Genomic DNA, 24,515 nt, shown 5'->3' on the forward strand with positions numbered 1-24,515 from the left:
CTCTCCACATTCTTTGTGGCTCTGCTCAGCTTTGCTGCAGAGACCCCTCCCGCAGCACCTCTCCGCTCCTTGCGGTTCTACCTGGCTCCGCTCCTTGCGGTTCTACCTGGCTCCGCTCCTTGCGGTTCTACCTGGCTCCGCTCCTTGCGGTTCTACCTGGCTCCGCTCCTTGCGGTTCTACCTGGCTCCGCTCTTTGCGGTTCTACTTCTCCTGCACTTGGCTCCGCCGCCAGCTCTTGGCTCCGCCTCCTGCCTGTCTGCACTTGGCTCCGCCTCCAGCTCTTGGCTCCGCCTCCTGCGGTTTTGCACTTGGCTCCGCCTCCAGCTCTTGGCTCCGCCTCCTGCGGTTTTGCACTTGGCTCCGCCTCCTGCTCTTGGCTCCGCCTCCTGCGGTTTTGCACTTGGCTCCGCCTCCTGCTCTTGGCTCTGCCTCCTGCATTTCTGTGCTTGGCTCTAGCTCCTGTGCTTTCGCTCTGCATCCGCTCTTGCAGTCTTTATCTACTTATTCCTAGGTCCTCGTGTCTGAACAGGTTCTTACCCGTTCTACATACCTGCCTGCAGACCGGTCCCTACCGGTTCTTCCAGTGTACCAGTCTTGTCCACCAGTCCTGCCAGAGAGCCAGCCGTGCCCGCCTGCCTACCAGAGAGCCAGCCGTGCCAGCCTGCCTGACAGTGTTCCTGTTGTACCCGTCTGCCTGCCTATGTGCCAGCCGTGCCCGCTTGCTTGTCTATGTTCCGTTCCCCGGTGGGATCAGCAGCCACAACCAGACTCCACCCTGGAGTGGTACCTGGTAGCTTCCTATTGCACAAGTCTGACCTCACCATCAGAGGCTCCAGCGAACACCTAGGAAGCTACTTAGTTACGCCCCTTCCAGGGAGGTTTGGTCTGTGGTCCAGTGGGGCCACTCCCCCGCACACCCGCGCCAACCAGTCTGGGCGCGAGCATGACAGGTGGCCTGGGAGATCCAGCTAGAAGTGCAATTTTTAGAATGGTGTCAATCTGGGGTATTTTTTTTCATATAGGCACCCCAAAGTTACTTCAAATGTGATGTGGTCCCTAAAAAATTTGTTTTGTAAATTTTGTTGGAAAGATGAGAAATTGCTGATAAACATTTAACCCTTCTAACTTCCTAGCAAAAAAAATGCTTAAAAAATTATGCAGATGCAAAGTAATCCTGTGATACATGTTATTTATTAACTATTTTGTGTGACATTACTCTGTTTTAAAGGCATAAGAATGAAAAAAAATTAAAATTGAGTAAGTTTTAACATTTTAACCAAATTTGATAATTTTACAAGTAAACGCAAGTCATATGGAACAAATTTTACCACTATTATCAAATACCATATGTCTTGGAAAAAAAAAAAGTCTCAGAATCAGTGGGATCCGTTGACGACTTCCAGAGTTATTACCGCATAAAGTGACACTGGATCAAACCAACAAGTCCTTCAATCAGTAAGAACGCCCACACATAAGGGCTAACACTTCCTACTAGTTAATCAATACGACCTTAATTCTCATGCACCATAATCATAAAAGAGGCGCAGGAAAAAATTTCCTGGAAGTTGACACAGAGTTTTAAAACTAAAATAGTTAGTCAATTTATACAAAACATGATTAAAAAAATGTTCAGGAACATAAAAATACTGGAAAGATGGATGTTACATAAAGGATCACTACTGACATATATGGCAGACAATTTTAAATATAACAGTATAACCACAAATAGCAACCAATAAATGGCAAATTATATTCATCAATAGAACTATATACCAAATATCAAATTATTAAATAAAGTGCTTAGTGCAAATAGATTATTTATGAAAATATTTATCCGTTAATGCCATTAATATCACAATTGGCCACTAGGTGGTGCGTAGCTTGGAAAATCAAAGGCGTAAATATATTTGCTGCCAAGATCAAGCCAACACTATACCAGCGTTCTAGATACAAATCCACAGAAAATAATATTTAAGTTGCGTTGAACTCACCCCATTACTTTCTCATGGTGCAAAACAAGAAGGCAATAGAGATTGGAATGGAGGTCTTCGGCAATGAGTCTCTCTTTTGTCTTTGACACAATGATGGCCAGCGATTGGTCTGGAAACCATGAGGGCAATACCATTGAGACACCTTCACAGGGGAATGTGAAAGTGTTCCAGGAGCTGTGTTTCAGTGCCAGGCTGCCTGTTGCTCATACTAATGCGAGCAGCCTGTATGGCCTAAATGTTCCACTATGGCCTTCAGCATCTCCGAACTTGTCTCCCATTGAGACAGAAAGAAACAATACAAACATACTTGTATAAAAGATATACCATATTTTTCAGACTATAAGATGCACTTTTTTCCACCAAAAATGTGGAGGGAAATGGGGGGGGTGCTTCTTATAGTCCGTATGTACCTGCTCTGATTGTGGTGGGATGTGGGGAAAGCGGCAGCAGTGGAGCAGCGGGTCACAGGAAGCAGGAGGCGGCAACTGTGGCTAACTCTTGTGTCCACTGCTAAAGAGAAACGCATATTCACTGCATTCTACACCCATGGGCATGGAGGGCAGTGAATATTCATTTCTCTTTAATAGCAGATATGCTGTTAGCGCAAACCAGCAGCCGAGTTCCAACAGCTACTGGGCTTTCACGTGTGCCCGCTACTTAAAGGGAACCTGTCACTCCCAAAATCGAGGGTGAGGTAAGCCCACCAGCATCAGGGGCTTATCTACAGCATTCTGTAATGCTGTAGATAAGCCCCCGATGTATCCTAAAAGATAAGAAAAAGAGGTTATATTATAGTCACCTAGGGGCAGTCCCGGTCCCAGTCCAGTCCGATGGGTGTCGCGGTCCAGTCCGGCGCCTCCTATCTTCATCAGATGACGTCCTCTTCTGGTCTTCATGCTGCGGCTCCTGTGCAGGCGTACTTTGTCTGCCCTGTTGAGGGCAGAGCAAAGTACTGCAGTGCGCAGGGCCTCTCTGACCTTTCCCGGCACCTGCGCACTGCAGTACTTTGCTCTGCCCTCAACAGGACAAAGTACGCCTGCGCCGGAGCCGCAGCGTGAAGACCAGAAGAGGACATCATCCTATGAAGATGGGAGGCCCCGGATCGGACCGCCCGCCCAGGTGAGTATAATCTAACCTCTTTTTCTCATCTTTTAGGATACATCGGGGGCTTATCTACAGCATTCCAGAATGCTGTACATAAGCCCCTGATGCCGGTGGGCTTAGCTCACCGTCGATTTTGGGGGTGATAGGTTCCCTTTAAGGCAATGAATATTCACTGCTCTCCACTCCCTTAGGCAGTGGCTGCGGCTAACACTGTGCCCGTTATTAAAGAGCAATTAATATTCACTACTGCCACCGCACATAGTCATGGTGTGGAGAGCAGTGAGTATTCTGGCAGCTGTCCGCTGCTTTTAAGAAGCACATTACGTCCCTGCCATGCGCTGCTTACAAGCATACATAAGCAGCTGGCATTGTAACGAAATGCTGCAGGGAGTGCAGGAAGGCAAGTGTAATGGTTTGTTTTTTTTAAATGTTTTTCTGATGGAGGCTATGCATATCAGGATGGGGATGCGGGCCCTGCATACCAGGATAGGGACGAGAGGGCCATGCATACCAGGATAGGGATAGGGGGAACATACATACCAAGATGCAGATGAGGGAGCCGTGCATGTCAGGATAGGGATCAGGGTGCCATGCATACCAGGATAGGGATGAGGGGGACCATGCATACCAGGATAGGGATGAGGGGGACCATGCCTACAAGGATAGGGATGGGGGCCATGCATACCAGGATTGAGATGAGGGGGGCCATGCATAACAGGATAGGGTTGAGGGGGCCATGCATACCAGGATAGGGATGAGGGGCCGTGCATACCGGGATAGGAATGAGGGGGCCATGCATACTAGGATAGGGATGAGGGAGCCATGCATACTGGGGGGGAGAGACCATATATACCAGTATAGGGGTTATTAGTACAGAATTGATATTTTTTGTTTAGTTTTTTCTAATTTCCTCCTCTACAACCTAGCTGCGTCTTATGGTCTGGTGCATCTTATAGTCCAAAAAATATGGTAATTATATATATATATATATATATGTATGTTATCTCATATATATATACACTCACACACACATGTGCTTCTCACAAAACTAGAATATCATCAAATAGTTAATTTATTTCAGTTCTTCCATACAAAGTGAAACTCTATATTATAGTTATTACAAATAGAATGATCTATTTCAAGAGTTGAAATGCATGTTCAGTAAATGCACTCAATACTTGGTCGGAGCTCCTTTTGCATCAATTACTGCATCAATGCGGCGTGGCATGGAGGTGATCAGCCTGTGGTACTGCTGAGGTGCTATGGAAGCTCAGGTTGATTTGATAGTAGCCTTCAGCATGTCTGCATTGCTGGGTCTGGTGTCTCATCTTCCTCCTGACAATACCCCATAGAGAAGGTCAGGCAAGTTTGCTTGCCAATCATGCACAGTGATACTATTGTTTTTAAACCAGGTACTGGTACTTTTGGCAGTGTGGACAGCTGCCAAGTCCTGCTGGAGAATGAAATTTCCCCCTCCAAAAACCTTTTCGGAAGAGGGAAGCATGAAGTGCTCTAAAATGTCCAGGTAGACGGTTACACTGACTTTGGTCTTGATACAACACAGTGGACCTACACCAGAAGATGACGCGGCTCTCCAAACCATCACTGACTGTGGAAACGTCACACTAGACCTCAAGCAGCTTGGATTGTGGCTTCTCCACTCTTCCTCCAGACTCTGGGACCTTGATTTCCAACTGAAATGCAAAATTTACTTTCATCTGAAAACAAGACCTTGGACCACTGAGCAACAGTCCAGTTCTTTTTCTCCTTGGCCCAGGTAAGACACTTCTGGCATTTTCTATTGGTCATGACTGGCTTGACACAAGGAATGTGACACTTGTAGCCCATGTCCTGGATACATATGTGTGTGGTGGCTCTTGAAGCAATGACTCCTGCAGCAGTCCACTCCTTGTGAATCTCCCCCCAAATTTTGAATGGCCTTTTCTTAACAATTCTTTCAAAGCTGTGGTTATCCCGATGGCTTGTTCACCTTTTTCTGCCACACTTTTTCCTTCCACTCCATTTTCCATTAATATGCTTGGATACAGCACTCTGTGAACAGCCGGCTTCTTTAGCAATGACCTTTTGTGGCTTACCCTCCTTGTGGAGTGTGTCAATGACTGCCTTCTGGACATCTGTCAAGTCAGCAGCCTTCCCCATGATTGTGGAATCTACAGAAACAGACTAATGGACCTTTTTAAACGCTTAGGAAGCCTTTGCAGGTGTTTTTTGTTAATTATTCTAATTTACTGAGATAATGATCTTTTGGATTTCATTGGCTATAAGCCATAATCATCAACATTAACAGAAATAAACACTTAAAATAGATCACTCTGTAATGACGCTATATATGAGTTTCACTTTTTGCATTGAAGAACTGAAATAAATTTGCTTTTTGATGATATTCTAATTTTGTGAGAAGCACATGTATATATAAATATATACATACATACACACACAACACACATGAGCTTTGTTGGCTAGGAGATAGACATGTGAATTTTTACAAGCTGATATGGGTAGTACATGCTGCGTTTACGCTGTATGCCTTAGCCAAGGTTCTACTCACAGTATATATGGTCAGAAAGCACAGTGTATGGGATGGGGATGGCTCTGTGTGAGATGCTATATGGGGGCATTGATGAAGATATTTGCGCTAGTAGCAAAGATAAAGTCTTCACAGATGATTGGAATAAAAATAAATTTATTTTGAATTAGAGTTACAATTAAAGAGGGTAGATAATCACGAGATAAAAAGAAGTAACTGTCTCTGAAGACTAGTCTGGATTGTCAAATAAAGTCTGCAGAATTTAAAGGGAACCTGTCACCGGATTCATGCAGCCCAAACCCCAGGCAACATGAATCCAAGTCTCACTGCACCAATGCAGCTGTAAGAAGAGGGACCAGACCGGGGGTACCTTTCTTGCGCCAGATCCAGAACTGTCGGGACTGTCACCTTTGTTGTCTGCGGGAAAGCTTAGAAACCCGGACCGGCCTTTGCACTCAAAAGCAGGGGGCATAGCTAGGCTAAAAGGGCAGAGTGAGCAAAGAGGGTCAGACTTGGGAGCATGTAGCGTGCAGCAGGGAAAGTTTGGTGCTCCATACTCCACACCGTGACAGCGCAGGTCCGTGCTATCGAATCCCTGTGGCCACTTACAAAGACTGTTACCGGAGAACTTCCCACTTACAAAGACTGTTACCGGAGAACTGCCTATGACCCGTTGGCTCCCGCCGCTCAGGACACCCAACGTTGTGGGTCAGTAAATATCGCGTACGTGCAGACTAAGAAATACAGAGTGACTCACCGCAAACTGTTCCCTCCCTCACATGCATACTTCTGCCAAGCTTCGTTAAGCACAAGACTTTGAGGACTCTATGTCACCGCCAGGAACTGGATCTTCGTCTGTAGGACGACACCGGATTCAACACGTTCTAACAGTGTTGGCACCACCGTTTGAACCTAAGACTCTGCAGTCAGGAAGCCGTCATACTGATAAGTGGATCTGAATGAACAGTTGTTATACTATTTGCCCTTATAACTTCCCACAGCATACCTTTTGTGCTCATACCACCAGCCATGCCCCTGCCTCTCCTTCCCCCTCCCTGCATGGAGCATTCCCTATTCTCAAGTAAAAAAAATTTACTTTAACCCTTGCTCTGCCGCCTGTCCGTTACTGCATCCTGCAACCTGCTCACACAGCCACGTATATACTTTAAAGATACGGCCTGGGACCACAGCCGAAGTAAAGACTCGTCTGAAGTCGCCCTCGGCTACCTTTTCTCAGAGCTGCTAGAGATGATTGAAAGGTCTCTTGCTATAGAAGAGACTTGTCAATCACCTCGAGCAGTGGTGGGAAAAGCTGGTCTTGCGATGGTCCCCGGCCACATCTTTAAAGGGCTTGTCCACTACTTGGACAACCCCTTCACAATCTGAATGTTTGCTCCCGTTAAAATAAAAACACCTATACTCATTGGCCGTGCTGGCCAGGGCTATGGAGTCATCGGGAGTCGTGGTTCATTTTGGTGGAGTTGGTATAAAATGGACCAACTTCGACTACTAAAATATATAATAAATTAGGTACAGTAGTACAATGCAGGATGTGTTGTACATTTTTTCATAATAATTTGGGAAAGTTATGAAATGTCCTATAAATGCCTGTTCTGTACCTGATCTAAAGATCTTGGCTTTTAGTTCAGATGAATCTGTGCTGCACATTATGTACATGTTCAGTAGTGAGGCAGTGCTGTGGAGTCGGAGGCAGGGAAATTGAGAAGTCGGAGGTTTGGCTTATGTACTCCACAGTCCTTGTGCTGGTGCCACTCGAGCGGTGTTGGCTCATGTGTTTGTTACGTCACATGTGCCCTACACTCAATCAGCGCTGGCGTCACTGTCCCCGCCTTTGCACATATAAGCAATCAAAAAGAAGTGAAATCTGCGACTGGTCGCTCACTTCCTCTTAATTACTTCATTGTCTGAAGACGGAAACAGCGATGCCAGCACTGATTAAACCACACGATAGCCCTGGGAGAACCAGTGCCACAACGGCTAGAACAGCGCCAGAAAGGAAGGTGATTATAGGTGGTTTTATTTTAATCGGGGGCGAGCAATTAGATCGAGAAGAAGTTGTCCTACTAGTAAACAATCCCTGTAAAGTATATTTTCTCTAAAATGGCAGAGTATTTCAGAAAAACATATATCGAGCAGCAAATGTGCAGCCAGGCTCTGACTCATGCTGTCCGTGGTTTGGGTTGCATGACTCAGGTGAAAGGTTACCATTCACATTAAAATTCTGGCTCCCAGATACCAAAATAATTTTTCTCATCAGAAACAATCAAAACAATTAATTAAAATTTCACTTTTCAAGAATCATTTGATACTGATAACCAAATCAACATTGTTTTTCAGTTACAGACAAGAAATCTGCATCCTAAGACATTCTTATCAATAAATTTTTTTGCAGTTGAACAGAGAAATGTGCAATGTAGTTGTCATATATATACATATACAAATACGCTAAAAATAATATAGTAATTGATTAACTTAAGCAAAATCGGCAACTGACATACAAACACTGTTCGAACATCATATTATGTGTGGGGGAATGCACATGGGGGGGGGGGGGCATCATAATATGAATGCAGTGAGTACTGTAGGGGAAAGATTGAACACAACCTAAAAAGAGCACCACAACCGACCTTGGCATTGTGATCTATATTTTCTCCTGTAAATTTTCCCGTTATAGAACTTTTTACTGTAATTATATATATTTATACAATAAAACTGCATTATATTGGACTATATGGTCGGTTGTGGTGCTCTTTTTAGGTTGTGTTCAATATTTTGTCCGACTGTCCAGTGTATTTTACAACGGTCCTGTCTCTGGGTAGTAAGCACTAATACGTCACTGTATATTCACTCTGCACGGATCCTTTCCTTACTCCCATATGAGCTTCCTTTGTGTTTCTCATTGTAGGGGAAAGATGTGTAGTGGGTTCACTGTGGGGACAACATACTTTGTTTAAAGGAATCATGGGGGCATGATACAGTATGGAAAGAATCAAAGGGTAGTAGTAGTAGTAGTGTAGTGGGCAAGACATTGAAGACAATCTGTCATCAAGTTTTTGCTTTTAATCTGAGGACACCGTGATGTAGGGAGAGAGCTACGGATTACAGTGATGTGTCCCTTTCTGGGCTGTTTTTTGCTATCTCACTTCAATCAGTGTTATATCAGCAAGAGATTATCACTGCAGGACAAGGTGTCTGGTGCCTCCTGGTCCAAACATGCCACCCAGCAATGATACAGTGTACACAAAAGCTGTTAATTAGTGTTGTGGCCGGAGTGATACACAGCTCAACATCTCAGCCCTGCTAAATCTGCAACACGGAAAGCTGTGATTATATTACAACTGCTGCAACTAGTAAACTAAGTGATACATCACTTGAAACAGGGTCTCTGCCACTATCTACATAATATTCTGCTCTTGTAGATGCGTTTTTTACTTAACTATAACGTGTATTCTTTTCTTGTTCATATTGTCAATTAAATGATTAAAAAAAGAAAATGTCTACTTCCCTGTGTGAATTTTCTGATGTATATTAAAATTTGATTTCTGATTAAAACATTTTCCACATTCTAAACATGCAAATGGTTTCTCTCCTGTGTGAATTTTCAGATGTGAAACAAGATATGGTTTATTTATAAAACATTTCCCACATTCTGAACATGAAAATGGCTTCTCCCCTGTGTGAATTTTCTGATGTGTAACAAGATTTGATTTCTGATTAAAAGATTTCCCACATTCTAAACATGAAAATGGCTTCTCCCCTGTGTGAATTCTTTGATGTGTAACAAGATTTGTTTTTTCTGTAAAACATTTTCCGCATTCCAAACATGAAAATGGTTTCTCCCCTGTGTGAGTTCTCAGATGTGTAACAAGTTTGGACTTTGTGATACAACTTTTCCCACATTCTGGACATAAAAATGGCTTCTCCCCTATGTGAATGCTCTGATGTTTAACAAGTCTGGATTCCGTGCTATAATGTTTCCCACAGTCCGAACATAAAAATAGCTTATCCCCTGTATGAGTTCTTTGATGTCTAATAAGATCTGTTTTGCAGGTAAAACATTTCCCACATTCTAAACATGAAAATGGCTTATCCCCTGTGTGATTTCTCTGATGTCTAATAAGATCTGTTTTCCAGTTAAAACATTTCCCACATTCCAAACATGAAAATGGCTTCTCTCCTGTGTGAATTCTCATATGTGCATTAAGTTTGGATTTCTCGCTATAACATTTCCCACACTCAGAACAAGAATATGGTTTCTCCCCTGTGTGAGTTCTCTGATGTATAACAAGATTTGTTTTCCAGTTAAAACATTTCCCACATTCCGCACATAAAAAAGGCTTATTCCCTGTGTGAATTCTCTGATGTGTAACAAGATTTTTTTTCTGATTAAAACATTTTCCACATTCTGAACATGAAAATGGCTTCTCCCCTGTGTGAATTCTCTGATGTGTTACAAGTCGATATTTCTCGCTATACTGTTTCCCACATTCTGAACATGAAAATGGATTCTCTGATGAGTGGCTTCTCTGATGTGATTTCTCTGCAAAACATTTCCTAGATTCTGAACATGAAAAGGTTTTCTCCCCAATGTGAGCTATTTCATGTTCAGCACCACTTCCTTGACTCTTGTTTTGCATATTGGTCTTTGTTGAAGCAGAAGAATGGATCTGTTGAAAAGGATCAGTTGAAATAATTCTTCTTTGAAGGACTGGAGGTCTATCTGGGATAATGGCATCTGCTGTAAAATCTGAAAATATCAGATGTCCCTCTGAGCTGCTGGCACAGACATCTGCCAAGAATAAAACAGATGTTATTATTTTTCAATAACAGTGCCTTGAAATTGTATTAATCTACATATATTATAAATTTTATAACATTTACTTACAAATTGTAATTCAATTATTGACTAAGACAGTAGACCACAAAGCATGGACTACTAGATTATGATTTTAGGCCACCAAGTTGTGCTCTTTCATTTGTTCACTACTCTTCTGAAGCCATCATCTTCAGTATGTATGTGTGTCACCACTCATTGCCTTTTACATGAGTAAAGGCTTATAAAGGAGGCCTTAGGCCTCAATCATACTTTTTTGGTTAAATGTGAAAACTGATTTTTCAGTGTGATGGATCCATTCTGGTCCATGAGTCAGTTTTTTCAATCTGTGTCAAATGTTTTTTTCTCTCATATATAAGTTTTTCTTATTAACTGCTCAGTGAAAAATCAACAAAACTCAAATGACATATGGATTGTATCTGAGTGCTCTCCATTGTTTGTTTACAGACCCATATACTTGAATAGGTGAGTTTGGTTTACGTACAGTGGGGAAAATAAATATTTGACACACTGACAATTTTGCAAGTTTTCCCACCTACAAAGAATGGAGCGGTCAGTAATTTTTATCGCAGTTACACTTCAACTGTGACTGACAGAATCTAAAAATAAAAACCAGAAAATCACATAATTAAATTGCATTTCATTGTATGAAATAAGTATTTGATTACCTACCTACCAGCAAGAAATCTGGCTCTCATAGACTTGTTAGGTTTTTATTTTAGACAGCCCTCCTACTCTGCACTCATTACCTGTATTAATTGCGCCGATTTGAACTCGTTACCTGTATAAAAGACACCTGTCCACACACTCAATTATACTCAAACCTCTCCTGGCCAAGACCAAAGAGCTGTCTGAGGACACCAGGGACAAAATTGTAGATCTGTACAAGGCTGAGATGGCCTGCAGGACAATAGGCAAGCAATTTGGTGAGAAGGCAACAACTGTTGACACAATTATTAGAAAATGGAAGAAATACAAGATGACTGTCAATCTTCCTCGGTCTGCAGCTCCATCCAAGTATTGAGGCTTTGGAGGAATTAGAACGAGAATCTAATCCAGATGCCACAGGTACTTCTCCGCCGCCGATTTTTTCCAAATCTACCACTTTCCCCCCCTTGTCTTTATGTTCACAGGTTGAAATTTTTACGAAACTAGTAACAGAAGAATTCAGAACTATTCAAAATAAAAGGAATAGGGACAACCTGACCTCTTTACAGAGGAGAGCATTGGAGGAATTGAGCCAACTTGGTGATGTTATAATCAAGCCTGCAGACAAGGGGGGGAATGTGGTAATTTGGCCGGTGGAGAAGTACGAGAAGGAGGCGTTTAGACAATTAAGAGATAGACAGACATACACCCAGTTGGTGCAGAATCCTCTATCCTCCTTCCAAGCGGAACTTGCCTGTATCTTAGAGATAGCATTTGAGAGGGGCATTATCACTAAGAAAGTCCTGATGGGTCTCATGGTTAAATGCCCTGTTGTGCCCACGTTCTACCTTCTGCCCAAGGTCCATAAGGACACAGTTTCTCCCCCGGGGCGTCCGATCGTCTCTGGCATAGGAGGGCTATGCGACCCTGTATGTAAATTTATTGAACATTACTTGCACCCTCAGGTGGAAACGCTGCCTTCCTATGTCAGAGACACGACGGACGTCCTGAGACGTTTAGATGTCCTGTCCCTGGACCAAGATGCATTCCTTGTGGTGGCAGACGTCGAGTCCCTCTATACGAGCATCCAACATGAGGAGGGTTTACAAGCATCTCAATTCTTATTGGAAAATAGTAACTTGGATGCGGATTTGAGGGAGCTGGTGTTGGATTTGTTGCGATTCATTCTCACCCACAACTTCTTTACATTCAAGGACCGGTTCTTCTTGCAAAAACGGGGGACCGCGATGGGGGCGGCCTGTGTGCCCTCCTATGCAAACCTCTTTCTCGGGTTTTGGGAGAGGGGTCTGTTTGTGGATGGCGCACAGTCCGCCCCCCAAGTCCTTGGGTGGTTTCGATTTATTGATGACATCTTGTTTATCTGGCAGGGATCTGCTGTAGAGTTGGAAACATTTATGGTGGGTCTGAATCGCATTGAATCCAACATTAGACTCACCTATACTTATGATCAAACAAAGGTTTCCTTCCTTGACGTGGAGCTCAGAGTGCAGGAGGATGGGTCGATACATACAGATATGTACCGTAAAGAAACATCTGTTAACGCCTTATTGCATGCATCGTCCGCATATATGAGCTCCACGATTAATGCCATTCCAACTGGACAATTCCTCCGGGCTCGTAGAATCTGCACCTCGGATGCATTGTTTGAGGGACAGGCCACTGACCTTGGGCAGAGGTTTAGAGATCGTGGGTATAGCAACAGGTGCATTAAGAAGGGCTATACAAGGGCCAAAAATACCAAAAGAATGGACCTTTTGGCTCCACAGAAGGGGATTATAGAGAAGAAGAAAGGTGGAGAGGTGGGGGTACGATTTATTTCCACTTATAACCAGCAATGGGATCTGATGAGAGTAATTTTGAAAAAACATCTGACCCCAGTACCTCTCATGACAGCGAGGAGAGGTCGTAATTTAAGGGATATTCTCGTGTCGAGCCACTACATTTCTAAACCCATTCCTCTATTTGGTAATAGAGATAGGAGAAAGGGTTTCTTTCCATGCGGTAGTTGTTTAGCATGTAAAAATCACACAAGGTCCACGTCCTTCACCTCATCGAGCGGCCTCAAGACATTTGAAATCAGAGAATATATCACGTGCACGACTACGCATGTCGTATATTACGCCATGTGTAGCTGTGGCCTGATATACATTGGACTTACATCACGGGAGTTACGAGTTAGAACTCGTGAACACGTGAGGGATATTGAGGCCGCGCGTGAGGTGGACGACGTGGACTCCTTGAAAACAATCCCCAGACACTTCAAATTAAAACATAAATGCAATTCTAAAGAATTGAAGGTCTGGGGAATTGATTGTGTACACATGGGGAGTAGAGGTGGTGATGCTATAAGGATCCTTATGCAAAAGGAATGTAGATGGATAATCTAAATACAATGGTTCCTTTTGGACTTAATGAGCAATTAAATTTCTTACCATTCTTATAATATTGGGTCGTCTCTGGATCTTGTATTCACGTCGTTACTATGTTTTATCCTGGTTTTAACTCGTTTTTGTGTTTTTTCCTTTATATTTATTTAGTGCTAAAATAATTTAAGAACTATTATTACTTATACACTCCTCCGAAGAAAAAGAAGAATATAAGTCATTCTGGATGTGGACCCCGGAATATTGGGTCCTTCTTTCTTTCCCCTGCATCTATGGATGGAGCCCGTTAATCTGCACGTTGTCACTTTATCACGCTCACTTACACTTTATTATGTATTTGTGTCATATATTTATATATTTTTTATTATGGGTTGTCATAATTGTGAAGACCCAATGTTTGCTAGACTTTTTGATCACCTTTTACTATGTATTTTAGGATTTGTTATATTATATTATATAATGATATCTTGTATTTGTTATTTGCAATAATTGCAATAACATTTTCACCATACCTTTTCTCACTTTTCATCATTTTTGTTCTGTTTAATTTTATTGAGTCGCAGTATGAGTTTTAGGTTTTTAGTTTTCCTATATAGGTAATTTAGTACTGTGCAGTGGGTATCTAGATTTTATTATACATCTAATATAGTATATAGGTTGCTATGGAGAAGCACTGTATCATTAGTAATAAGATTTGCGGACATATCCGGGTGCCTGAACGACGGTACGCTACAGTGGTAGCATTAGGTATTGCAGGGGGACTATTGCCACTAATGCGCATGTCCCTGACACGGGCAATGGCCACGACATCGTTTCCGGCGCCTATTAATGACGTGTGCGGGTCAGTGACGTCATCCGGGATTTCCCGGTGACCCGCACCGCCATACTGGCGCATGGGACAATGCGGCATTAGGCGCCCGTAATTGTCAGTAACATGCGCTGTCATTTAGTGGCGGGGAGCAGTATAAATACAGGATATGAGAGGACAGAGACACCGTGCTAGCCTCCAGACGAAGCGGTGGGCGAAACGCGCGTAGGGGCGTGTGTCTGCATCATGGAGAGGGAGAAGGGTAAGAAATTTTGAGATTTATGGTTCCTCCTGCATTTGGGAGATTTGGTCATTGTACCGCTATAGTGGCCTGTGATTATGAATGTAGTGCTTTATGATAGGAATCGTCACATGGACTAAAATTAGTGGCTACCCAGTTGTGGTATTCATGTGACTTTACCCCCTTCTGTTCCTTCCCTTTCCATGCTGTGACACGTAGCGTGTTCTTTTGGTGCACCTGCACCCAATAATTTAAGCACTCTGTAACGTATTATTTTCTTTACATGTTCTATGGATTTGTTTTGTATGTTTTGTATTTTATCTAATAAATTTACGTCTTTAATAAATTTACATTTTTTATGAGCTTGTTATACTTCACCTTCTGGAGGTTGTTATCTATATAGGAAGTATCTCAGGGTATTATCCCAATTGGTTTTTTGGTGATCCTGTTAGGATACATTTATGATTATGGTTTCTGGACCTGGGTCATTGTTTATGTCCATCCAAGTATTCACCTCGTGGGGATGATTCTGAGAAAGGTCAGGAATCAGGAGCAGGGGCGCAATAACGAATCCCCTAGGGTGCCAAACTCTGCTGGTAGGTAGAGATACTGAGGCAAAGTTTCTGTTTCCCTTAGAATTTTCCTGAGTTTTTAAATATTACTGAAGTATGGATATTTGACCTGGACTATCCTATTTGCCATATTAGGATATAAAAAAAATAATATATTGTTTTTTAATTATCACAATTAAATGTTATATTTTATGGATTCTTGTTCCTTTTGGTATATCCCCAATCTAGGCCCTTTACATCGTGGTTTTTTTTTTTCAGGAATCAGCGTGGAACTACACGGGAGGACCTGGTCAATGACCTGAAGAGAGCTAGAACCACAGTCTCAAACATTACCATTAATAACACACTACCCCATCATGGATTAAAATCCTGCAGGGCATGCAAGGTTTCCCTGCTCATGCCAGTATATGTCCAGGCCAGTTTGAAGTTTGCCAATGACCATCTGGATGATCCAGGGAGGCATGGGAGAAGGTCATGTGGTCAGATAAGACCAAAATAGAACTTTTTGGTATCAACTCCACTTGCCATGTTTGGAGGAAGAGGAAGAGTGAGTAAACCCCAAGAACATCGACCCTACCATGAAGCATGGTGGGGGAAATATCATACTTTGGGGATGCTTTTCTGCAAAGGGGAGAGGACGATTGCACCGTATTGAAGGGAGGATGGATGGGGGTCATGTATCGTAAGATTTTGTCTAACAACCTCCTTCCCTCAGTAACAGCATTGAAGATTGGTTGTGGCTGAGTTTTCCAGCATGACAATGACCCGAAAGACACAACCAACAACTAAGGAGTGGCTGCATAAGAAGCATTTCAAGGTCCTGGAGTGGCCTAGCCAGTCTCCAGACCTGAACCCAATAGAAAATCTTTGAAGGGAGAAGAAACTCAATGTTGTCCAGCATCAGCCAAGAAGCCTGAAAGATCTGGAGAAGATCTGTAGGGAGGTATGGGCCAAAATCCCTGCTGCAGTGTGTGCAAACTTGGTCAAGAACTACTGGATACATCTAACATCTGTTATTGTAAATAAAGGTTTCTGTAACAAATATTAAGTTCTATTTTTCTATTTTATCAAATACTTATTTTATGCAATAAAATGCAAATTAATTATCTAAAAATCATACAAATGCGATTTTCTAGATTTTTTAAAAAAATTCTGTCTGTCACATTTGAAGTGTACTTACGATAAAAATTACAGACCTTTCCATTCTTTGCAGGTGGGAAAACTTTCAAAATCGGCAGTGTATCAAATAGTTAGTTTTCCCCACTATATATACACTACTCACCGGGTCCAGAAGTGATACAATTCCTGAGGAAGAAGGACGATAACTTAAAAACGCGTAGGATTTGTTTCATGGACCTTTCCATAACGAGTGACTTCACATTGCACAGAGCAGGTTGTTCAGAAGCAAGTCATTTGAACACAACGCTACTGGCTGGAGAAATGCAGCAAATTTGGACTTCCTTACCATTAGACATAGCAGAGCTCTTGCACAGAAGGAAAAAAGCTACACTTGACGGATGATCTATGGACTTCTTATTCATTAAAGGCTGGACATTTTGAAAAAAGTAAGAGATCCAGTGGACACGCTACTTGTTACTTTGGATTACCTCATCACTAGGAAGGAACAACTTACTACTTATGTGGTGAGTCTTTTAAATTGCACTACATTGCAGTTTGCTACTTTGATTTGGAATATGGAAATTGTTTGCCGATTGTGGCCCACCTGGCCTGTCAGTATAGCAAGAGTGGAGTTGAATTTGATAACTGTTATGGAAATCCAGCAAACAAGGGGATTCCCCCAGGGATATTCCTCCAGGAGTGCACTCTTTCCCCCTGGGTTAATCAGGAGATTCCTACACAGATGGTGCTATGGCGGTACTCCTCCTCCTCCTGTGATTGAGCTGAGTAGCAAGACCCTGTAAGAGGCATACTTTGGGGTCCATGCAAACCCGTTACAGACCTCTGATGCATGGGGGTTGTAAAATGAGCTTTATGAGCATATTGCTTTTAGCTAGTAGCCACACACACTGACATCTCTCTACTTCTTTCTTCAGGATGTGCAGGCGCCATCTTGAGGGTCTTCTTGTGAAATTCCATCCGACTTACCCATTTTCTTGCTGCGGGTCATTTCACCACTATAGCACAAATTCCTCATTCCTCCAGATGTCTTCTGTCCCCATGTAAGCCACCTCGCTCTGATATCCTGATTTTACAGGACCTGACCGGCTGCACTAGGAATTATGGATGCCCTACCCGCTTAGGCTACTTTCACACATCAGGTTTTTTGTTTCAGGCACAATCCGGCAAGTTTTGAAAAAAACGGATCCGTTTTTTTTTTTACGCCGGATCCGTTTTTTTGCCATAGAGTTGTATTAGCGCCGGATTGCGCCTGATGGCTAGACGTTTCATCCGTTTTTTTCCGGATCCGTCCAAATAGTCGTTTCTGGCGGACGGAGAAAACGTTCAGAGGAACGTTTTTTCGTCTGGCGAAAAAAGCGCACAATAATGGAGCCGGCCAAAAACATGTGAAATGGAGATGTGAAATGATGAATCCGGCCTCCGGATCCAGTTTTCCAAGCATTTTTCATTGAAATCATGCACATTTTTCCATTTTCCAGGGTCTGTCAATAGAAGATCAAAATGTCAGAATTTAGAGCACAAAGCTCAGAGAACACACCAGAGTGAGCTAAAAGCCATCACTGGCAGCTATCTGGGACTGATAGCTTAGTTTCGTAGCTGGGTAATTACTAAAAAAGGGAACACCTGAAGTAAACTCAGCACCTCCCAGTCTCAAACTGGATGGCTGAGTTGTCAATCAAAATACTGACAGCTCACAACGTCCCTGAGCTAGATTGAATGACTGAACTGTCAATCAAAATACCGACAGCTCATCACACCCTTGCACAAGACTGAACGACTGAACAGTCACTCACTGTGTTCAAGACAAAATGAGCGGTGGAATCATGAAAATTCTGTCCTGTCCCCTCTTTCCCTTGCAGTAGCAGATCCAGGCACTAAAATATCCACAATTCCTTCAGCAGTTTGCTCCGGACCGCGACACCAGATAGCTCGCTGGGACAGACCTTCAACCTGAATAGTAGTACTTCACTGCTCATTAGCAGCCTCTCACCCTGAGATGGGTCCTGATTACCAGGAGATTAAAATAATGCGGGTTTCAGAATGATCATTTTCCAGGATGATGAGAGCTCTGCTCCGGCACACCCACTCAGCACAAGAGGTGCACCTTCGGTGAAAAACTTAGAAAATATCGGCAAATGTTGCAGATTAGCAACAAGGTTTGACTCTGTTGTTGCTATCCAGCAACAAAAGTCGGCCATCTTGTTGCTGGATTGCAACGAACGTTGCTGAATAGCAACACGCATGACTTTGGCCCATTTAAATTTGCCGAGGGTCATTTTGGGTGGGTCACCCTCTCTCTATAGTAAAATATAGGGACTGACGGGGGAAAATTTTATATTTGGCGCTACGGGACGCTTACGCACGCGATAAAAATAGCACGTTTTTATTCTGGGGTCCGGGAAAGTTTCTGTTCGAAAGCTCACAAACTGCGGCCTCCGATAGGCCTCCTGAGAGGATCTACGCACAAAAAACGTAAAAAAGTTTTTTCGTTAGAGCCAGCTAGCACGCTTTTTGACGCTGCTTTTTTGGACAATTAGCGAGCTCTAACTTATGAAATTTTATGAAAGTGTAATAATTGAAAATTCCACCGGGTGACACTGTTGCCTAAAAACTTGATTTTTTAAAACATGAGTGTAAAACCACCAGATGGCAGCATTGCTCCTTATGCATTATGTTATACAGTGAGAGTCGGCTAATTGTGCAAAAAATGAGTACAATAGTCAGCTCTCATCCTCAGTATGTCATTTTCATCAGTGAGACTCGGCTAATTGTGCAAAAAATTAGTACAATAGACGGCTCTCATCATCAGTATGTCATTTTCATCAGTGAGACTCGGCTAATTGTGCAAAAAATTAGTACAATAGACGGCTCTCATCCTCTGTATGTCATTTTCATCAGTGAGACTCGGCTAATTGTGCAAAAAATGAATACAATAGATGGCTCTCATCATCAGTATGTCATTTTCATCAGTGAGACTCGGCTAATTGTGCAAAAAATGAGTACAATAGTCGGCTCTCATCCTCAGCATGTCATTTTCATCAGTGAGACTCGGCTAATTGTGCAAAAAATAAGTACAATAGTCGGCTCTCATCCTCAGCATGTCATTTTCATCAGTGAGACTCGGCTAATTGTGCAAAAAAAAAGTACAATAGTCGGCTCTCATCCTCAGTATGTCATTTTCATCAGTGAGACTCGGCTAATTGTGCAAAAAATGAGTACAATAGATGGCTCTCATCCTCAGCATCTCATTTTCATCAGTGAGACTCGGCTAATTGTGCAAAAAATAAGTACAATAGTCGGCTCTCATCCTCAGCATGTCATTTTCATCAGTGAGACTCGGCTAATTGTGCAAAAAAAAAGTACAATAGTCGGCTCTCATCCTCAGTATGTCATTTTCATCAGTGAGACTCGGCTAATTGTGCAAAAAATGAGTACAATAGATGGCTCTCATCCTCAGCATCTCATTTTCATCAGTGAGACTCGGCTAATTGTGCAAAAAATAAGTACAATAGTCGGCTCTCATCCTCAGCATGTCATTTTCATCAGTGAGACTCGGCTAATTGTGCCAAAAATAAGTACAATAGTCGGCTCTCATCCTCAGCATGTCATTTTCATCAGTGAGACTCGGCTAATTGTGCAAAAAATGAGTACAATAGTCGGCTCTCATCCTCAGTATGTCATTTTCATCAGTGAGACTCGGCTAATTGTGCAAAAAATGAGTACAATAGATGGCTCTCATCCTCAGCATGTCATTTTCATCAGTGAGACTCGGCTAATTGTGCAAAAAATAAGTACAATAGTCGGCTCTCATCCTCAGCATGTCATTTTCATCAGTGAGACTCGGCTAATTGTGCAAAAAAAAAGTACAATAGTCGGCTCTCATCCTCAGCATGTCATTTTCATCAGTGAGACTCGGCTAATTGTGCAAAAAATGAGTACAATAGACGGCTCTCATCCTCAATATGTCATTTTGTTCAGGGAGAGCCGGCTTATTGTGCAAAAAATGAGTACAATAGACGGCTCTCATCCTCAATATGTCATTTTGTTCAGGGAGAGCCGGCTTATTGTGCAAAAAATGAGTACAATAGACGGCTCTCATCCTCAGTATGTCATTTTCAACAGTGAGAGCTGGCTGATTGTGCCAAACATGAACGCAATAGCTGCCTCTCATCTTTTGAATATTTTCAGATGCACAGAGGCAAAATGAGGCACAGTGAGACACAGAAAGGCACAGAACACGATAGAGAAAAGACTCACACCTTCTGTTGCTGAATAGCAACAAGCTGGGCTGTTCAATGGGACATATTTGAATCACTTCACCAGTCTCTCAATTTGCATTGCCGATACACAGTGAGCGAGAGAGAGGCTCAGGGAGGCACAGATAGAGGCACAGAGTGGCGCAATGAGGCACAGTGAGGCGCAGAAAGGCACATGAAGGCAGATAAAGATGGAGAGTCATTGAAAGGCACATTTAGGCTGGGATGGGCACAGAGCCACAGTGAGGCACATTGAGGCACAGAATGCAATAGAGAGAAGACTCACATCCTCTGTTGCTGAATAGCAACAAGCTGGGCTGTTCAATGTGACATCCTCTGCATGTCATTTTCATCAGTGAGAGTCAGCTAATTGTGCAAAAAATAAATACAATAGTCGGCTCTCATCCTCAGTATGTCATTTTCTTCAGTAAGAGCCAGCTAATTGTGCCAAAAATGAATACAATGGCCGGGTCTCATCCTCAGTACGTCATTTTCTTCAGTGAGAGGTGGCTAATTGTGCCAAAGATGAAAATAATAGCCGGGTCTCATCCTCAGTACGTCATTTTCTTCAGTGAGAGGTGGCTAATTGTGCAAAAAATGAATACAATAGACGGCTCTCATCCTTAGTATCTCATTTTCATAAGTGAGACTCGGCTAATTGTGCAAAAAATGAGTACAATAGTCGGCTCTCATCCTCAGTATGTCATTTTCATCAGTGAGACTCGGCTAATTGTGCAAAAAATGAGTACAATAGATGGCTCTCATCCTCAGCATCTCATTTTCATCAGTGAGACTCGGCTAATTGTGCAAAAAAAAAGTACAATAGTCGGCTCTCATCCTCAGAATGTCATTTTCATCAGTGAGACTCGGCTAATTGTGCAAAAAATAAGTACAATAGACGGCTCTCATCCTCAGTATCTCATTTTCATCAGTGAGACTCGGCTAATTGTGCAAAAAATAAGTACAATAGTCAGCTCTCATCCTCAGCATGTCATTTTCATCAGTGAGACTCGGCTAATTGTGCAAAAAATGAGTACAATAGACGGCTCTCATCCTCTGTATGTCATTTTCATCAGTGAGACTCGGCTAATTGTGCAAAAAATAAGTACAATAGTCGGCTCTCATCCTCAGCATGTCATTTTCATCAGTGAGACTCGGCTAATTGTGCAAAAAAAAAGTACAATAGTCGGCTCTCATCCTCAGCATGTCATTTTCATCAGTGAGACTCGGCTAATTGTGCAAAAAATGAGTACAATAGACGGCTCTCATCCTCAATATGTCATTTTGTTCAGGGAGAGCCGGCTTATTGTGCAAAAAATGAGTACAATAGACGGCTCTCATCCTCAATATGTCATTTTGTTCAGGGAGAGCCGGCTTATTGTGCAAAAAATGAGTACAATAGACGGCTCTCATCCTCAGTATGTCATTTTCAACAGTGAGAGCTGGCTGATTGTGCCAAACATGAACGCAATAGCTGCCTCTCATCTTTTGAATATTTTCAGATGCACAGAGGCAAAATGAGGCACAGTGAGACACAGAAAGGCACAGAACACGATAGAGAAAAGACTCACACCTTCTGTTGCTGAATAGCAACAAGCTGGGCTGTTCAATGGGACATATTTGAATCACTTCACCAGTCTCTCAATTTGCATTGCCGATACACAGTGAGCGAGAGAGAGGCTCAGGGAGGCACAGATAGAGGCACAGAGTGGCGCAATGAGGCACAGTGAGGCGCAGAAAGGCACATGAAGGCAGATAAAGATGGAGAGTCATTGAAAGGCACATTTAGGCTGGGATGGGCACAGAGCCACAGTGAGGCACATTGAGGCACAGAATGCAATAGAGAGAAGACTCACATCCTCTGTTGCTGAATAGCAACAAGCTGGGCTGTTCAATGTGACATCCTCTGCATGTCATTTTCATCAGTGAGAGTCAGCTAATTGTGCAAAAAATAAATACAATAGTCGGCTCTCATCCTCAGTATGTCATTTTCTTCAGTAAGAGCCAGCTAATTGTGCCAAAAATGAATACAATGGCCGGGTCTCATCCTCAGTACGTCATTTTCTTCAGTGAGAGGTGGCTAATTGTGCCAAAGATGAAAATAATAGCCGGGTCTCATCCTCAGTACGTCATTTTCTTCAGTGAGAGGTGGCTAATTGTGCAAAAAATGAATACAATAGACGGCTCTCATCCTTAGTATCTCATTTTCATAAGTGAGACTCGGCTAATTGTGCAAAAAATGAGTACAATAGTCGGCTCTCATCCTCAGTATGTCATTTTCATCAGTGAGACTCGGCTAATTGTGCAAAAAATGAGTACAATAGATGGCTCTCATCCTCAGCATCTCATTTTCATCAGTGAGACTCGGCTAATTGTGCAAAAAAAAAGTACAATAGTCGGCTCTCATCCTCAGAATGTCATTTTCATCAGTGAGACTCGGCTAATTGTGCAAAAAATAAGTACAATAGACGGCTCTCATCCTCAGTATCTCATTTTCATCAGTGAGACTCGGCTAATTGTGCAAAAAATAAGTACAATAGTCAGCTCTCATCCTCAGCATGTCATTTTCATCAGTGAGACTCGGCTAATTGTGCAAAAAATGAGTACAATAGACGGCTCTCATCCTCTGTATGTCATTTTCATCAGTGAGACTCGGCTAATTGTGCAAAAAATGAATACAATAGATGGCTCTCATCATCAGTATGTCATTTTCATCAGTGAGACTCGGCTAATTGTGCAAAAAATGAGTACAATAGACGGCTCTCATCCTCAATATGTCATTTTCTTCAGTAAGAGCCAGCTAATTGTGCCAAAAATGAATACAATTGCCGGGTCTCATCCTCAGTACGTCATTTTCTTCAGTGAGAGGTGGCTAATTGTGCCAAAGATGAAAATAATAGCCGGGTCTCATCCTCAGTACGTCATTTTCTTCAGTGAGAGGTGGCTAATTGTGCAAAAAATGAATACAATAGACGGCTCTCATCCTTAGTATCTCATTTTCATCAGTGAGACTCGGCTAATTGTGCAAAAAATAAGTACAATATTCGGCTCTCATCCTCAGTATCTCATTTTCATCAGTGAGACTCGGCTAATTGTGCAAAAAATGAGTACAATAGATGGCTCTCATCCTCAGCATCTCATTTTCATCAGTGAGACTCGGCTAATTGTGCAAAAAATAGGTACAATAGTCGGCTCTCATCCTCAGCATGTCATTTTCATCAGTGAGACTCGGCTAATTCTGCAAAAAATGAGTACAATAGACGGCTCTCATCATCAGTATTTCATTTTCATCAGTGAGACACGGCTAATTGTGCAAAAAAATAAGTACAATAGGCGGCTCTCATCCTCAGCATGTCATTTTCATCAGTGAGAGTCAGCCAATTGTGCAAAAAATGAGTACAATAGTCGGCTCTCATCCTCAGCATGTCATTTTCATCAGTGAGACTCGGCTAATTGTGCAAAAAATGAATACAATAGACGGCTCTCATTCTCAGTATCTCATTTTCATCAGTGAGACTCGGCTAATTGTGCAAAAAATAAGTACAATAGTCGGCTCTCATCCTCAGTATCTCATTTTCATCAGTGAGACTTGGCTAATTGTGCAGAAAATGAGTACAATAGTCGGCTCTCATTCTCATTATGTCATTTTCATCAGTGAGACTCGGCTAATTGTGCAAAAAATGAGTACAATGGCCGGGTCTCATTCTCAGTATGTCATTTCTTTCAGTGAGAGGTGGCTAATTGTGCCAAAAATGAAAATAATAGCCGGGTCTCATCCTCAGTACGTCATTTTCTTCAGTAGGAGCCGGCTAATTGTGCCAAAAATGAATACAATGGCCGGGTCTCATCCTCAGTACGTCATTTTCAGTGAGAGGTGGCTAATTGTGCCAAAAATGAGTACAATGGCCGGGTCTCATCCTCAGAATATTTTCAGATGCACAGAGGC

At 42.5% G+C, this 24,515-nt stretch overlaps 2 protein-coding genes across 3 annotated transcripts in view; both read right to left on the reverse strand.

Annotated features, from left to right (window-relative positions):
- LOC143767357 (uncharacterized) overlaps window positions 1–24,515 on the reverse strand; it is a 340,694-nt gene that overhangs the window by 83,030 nt on the left and 233,149 nt on the right. The gene's annotated exons all lie outside the window — the stretch shown is intronic.
- Window positions 5,791–24,515, reverse strand: part of LOC143767363 (uncharacterized) — a 127,794-nt gene continuing 109,069 nt past the window's right edge. For both annotated transcript variants that reach the window (XM_077255630.1, XM_077255629.1), the window contains exon 7: window positions 5,791–10,454. In XM_077255630.1, coding sequence (XP_077111745.1) covers window positions 9,163–10,454 — 1,292 coding nt within the window. In that variant the 3' untranslated portion in view covers window positions 5,791–9,162. The remainder of the gene's footprint in view (window positions 10,455–24,515) is intronic.

Source organism: Ranitomeya variabilis, chromosome 4 (assembly GCF_051348905.1).
Source record: "Ranitomeya variabilis isolate aRanVar5 chromosome 4, aRanVar5.hap1, whole genome shotgun sequence".
In the NCBI taxonomy this organism is placed as follows: Eukaryota; Metazoa; Chordata; class Amphibia; order Anura; family Dendrobatidae; genus Ranitomeya; species Ranitomeya variabilis.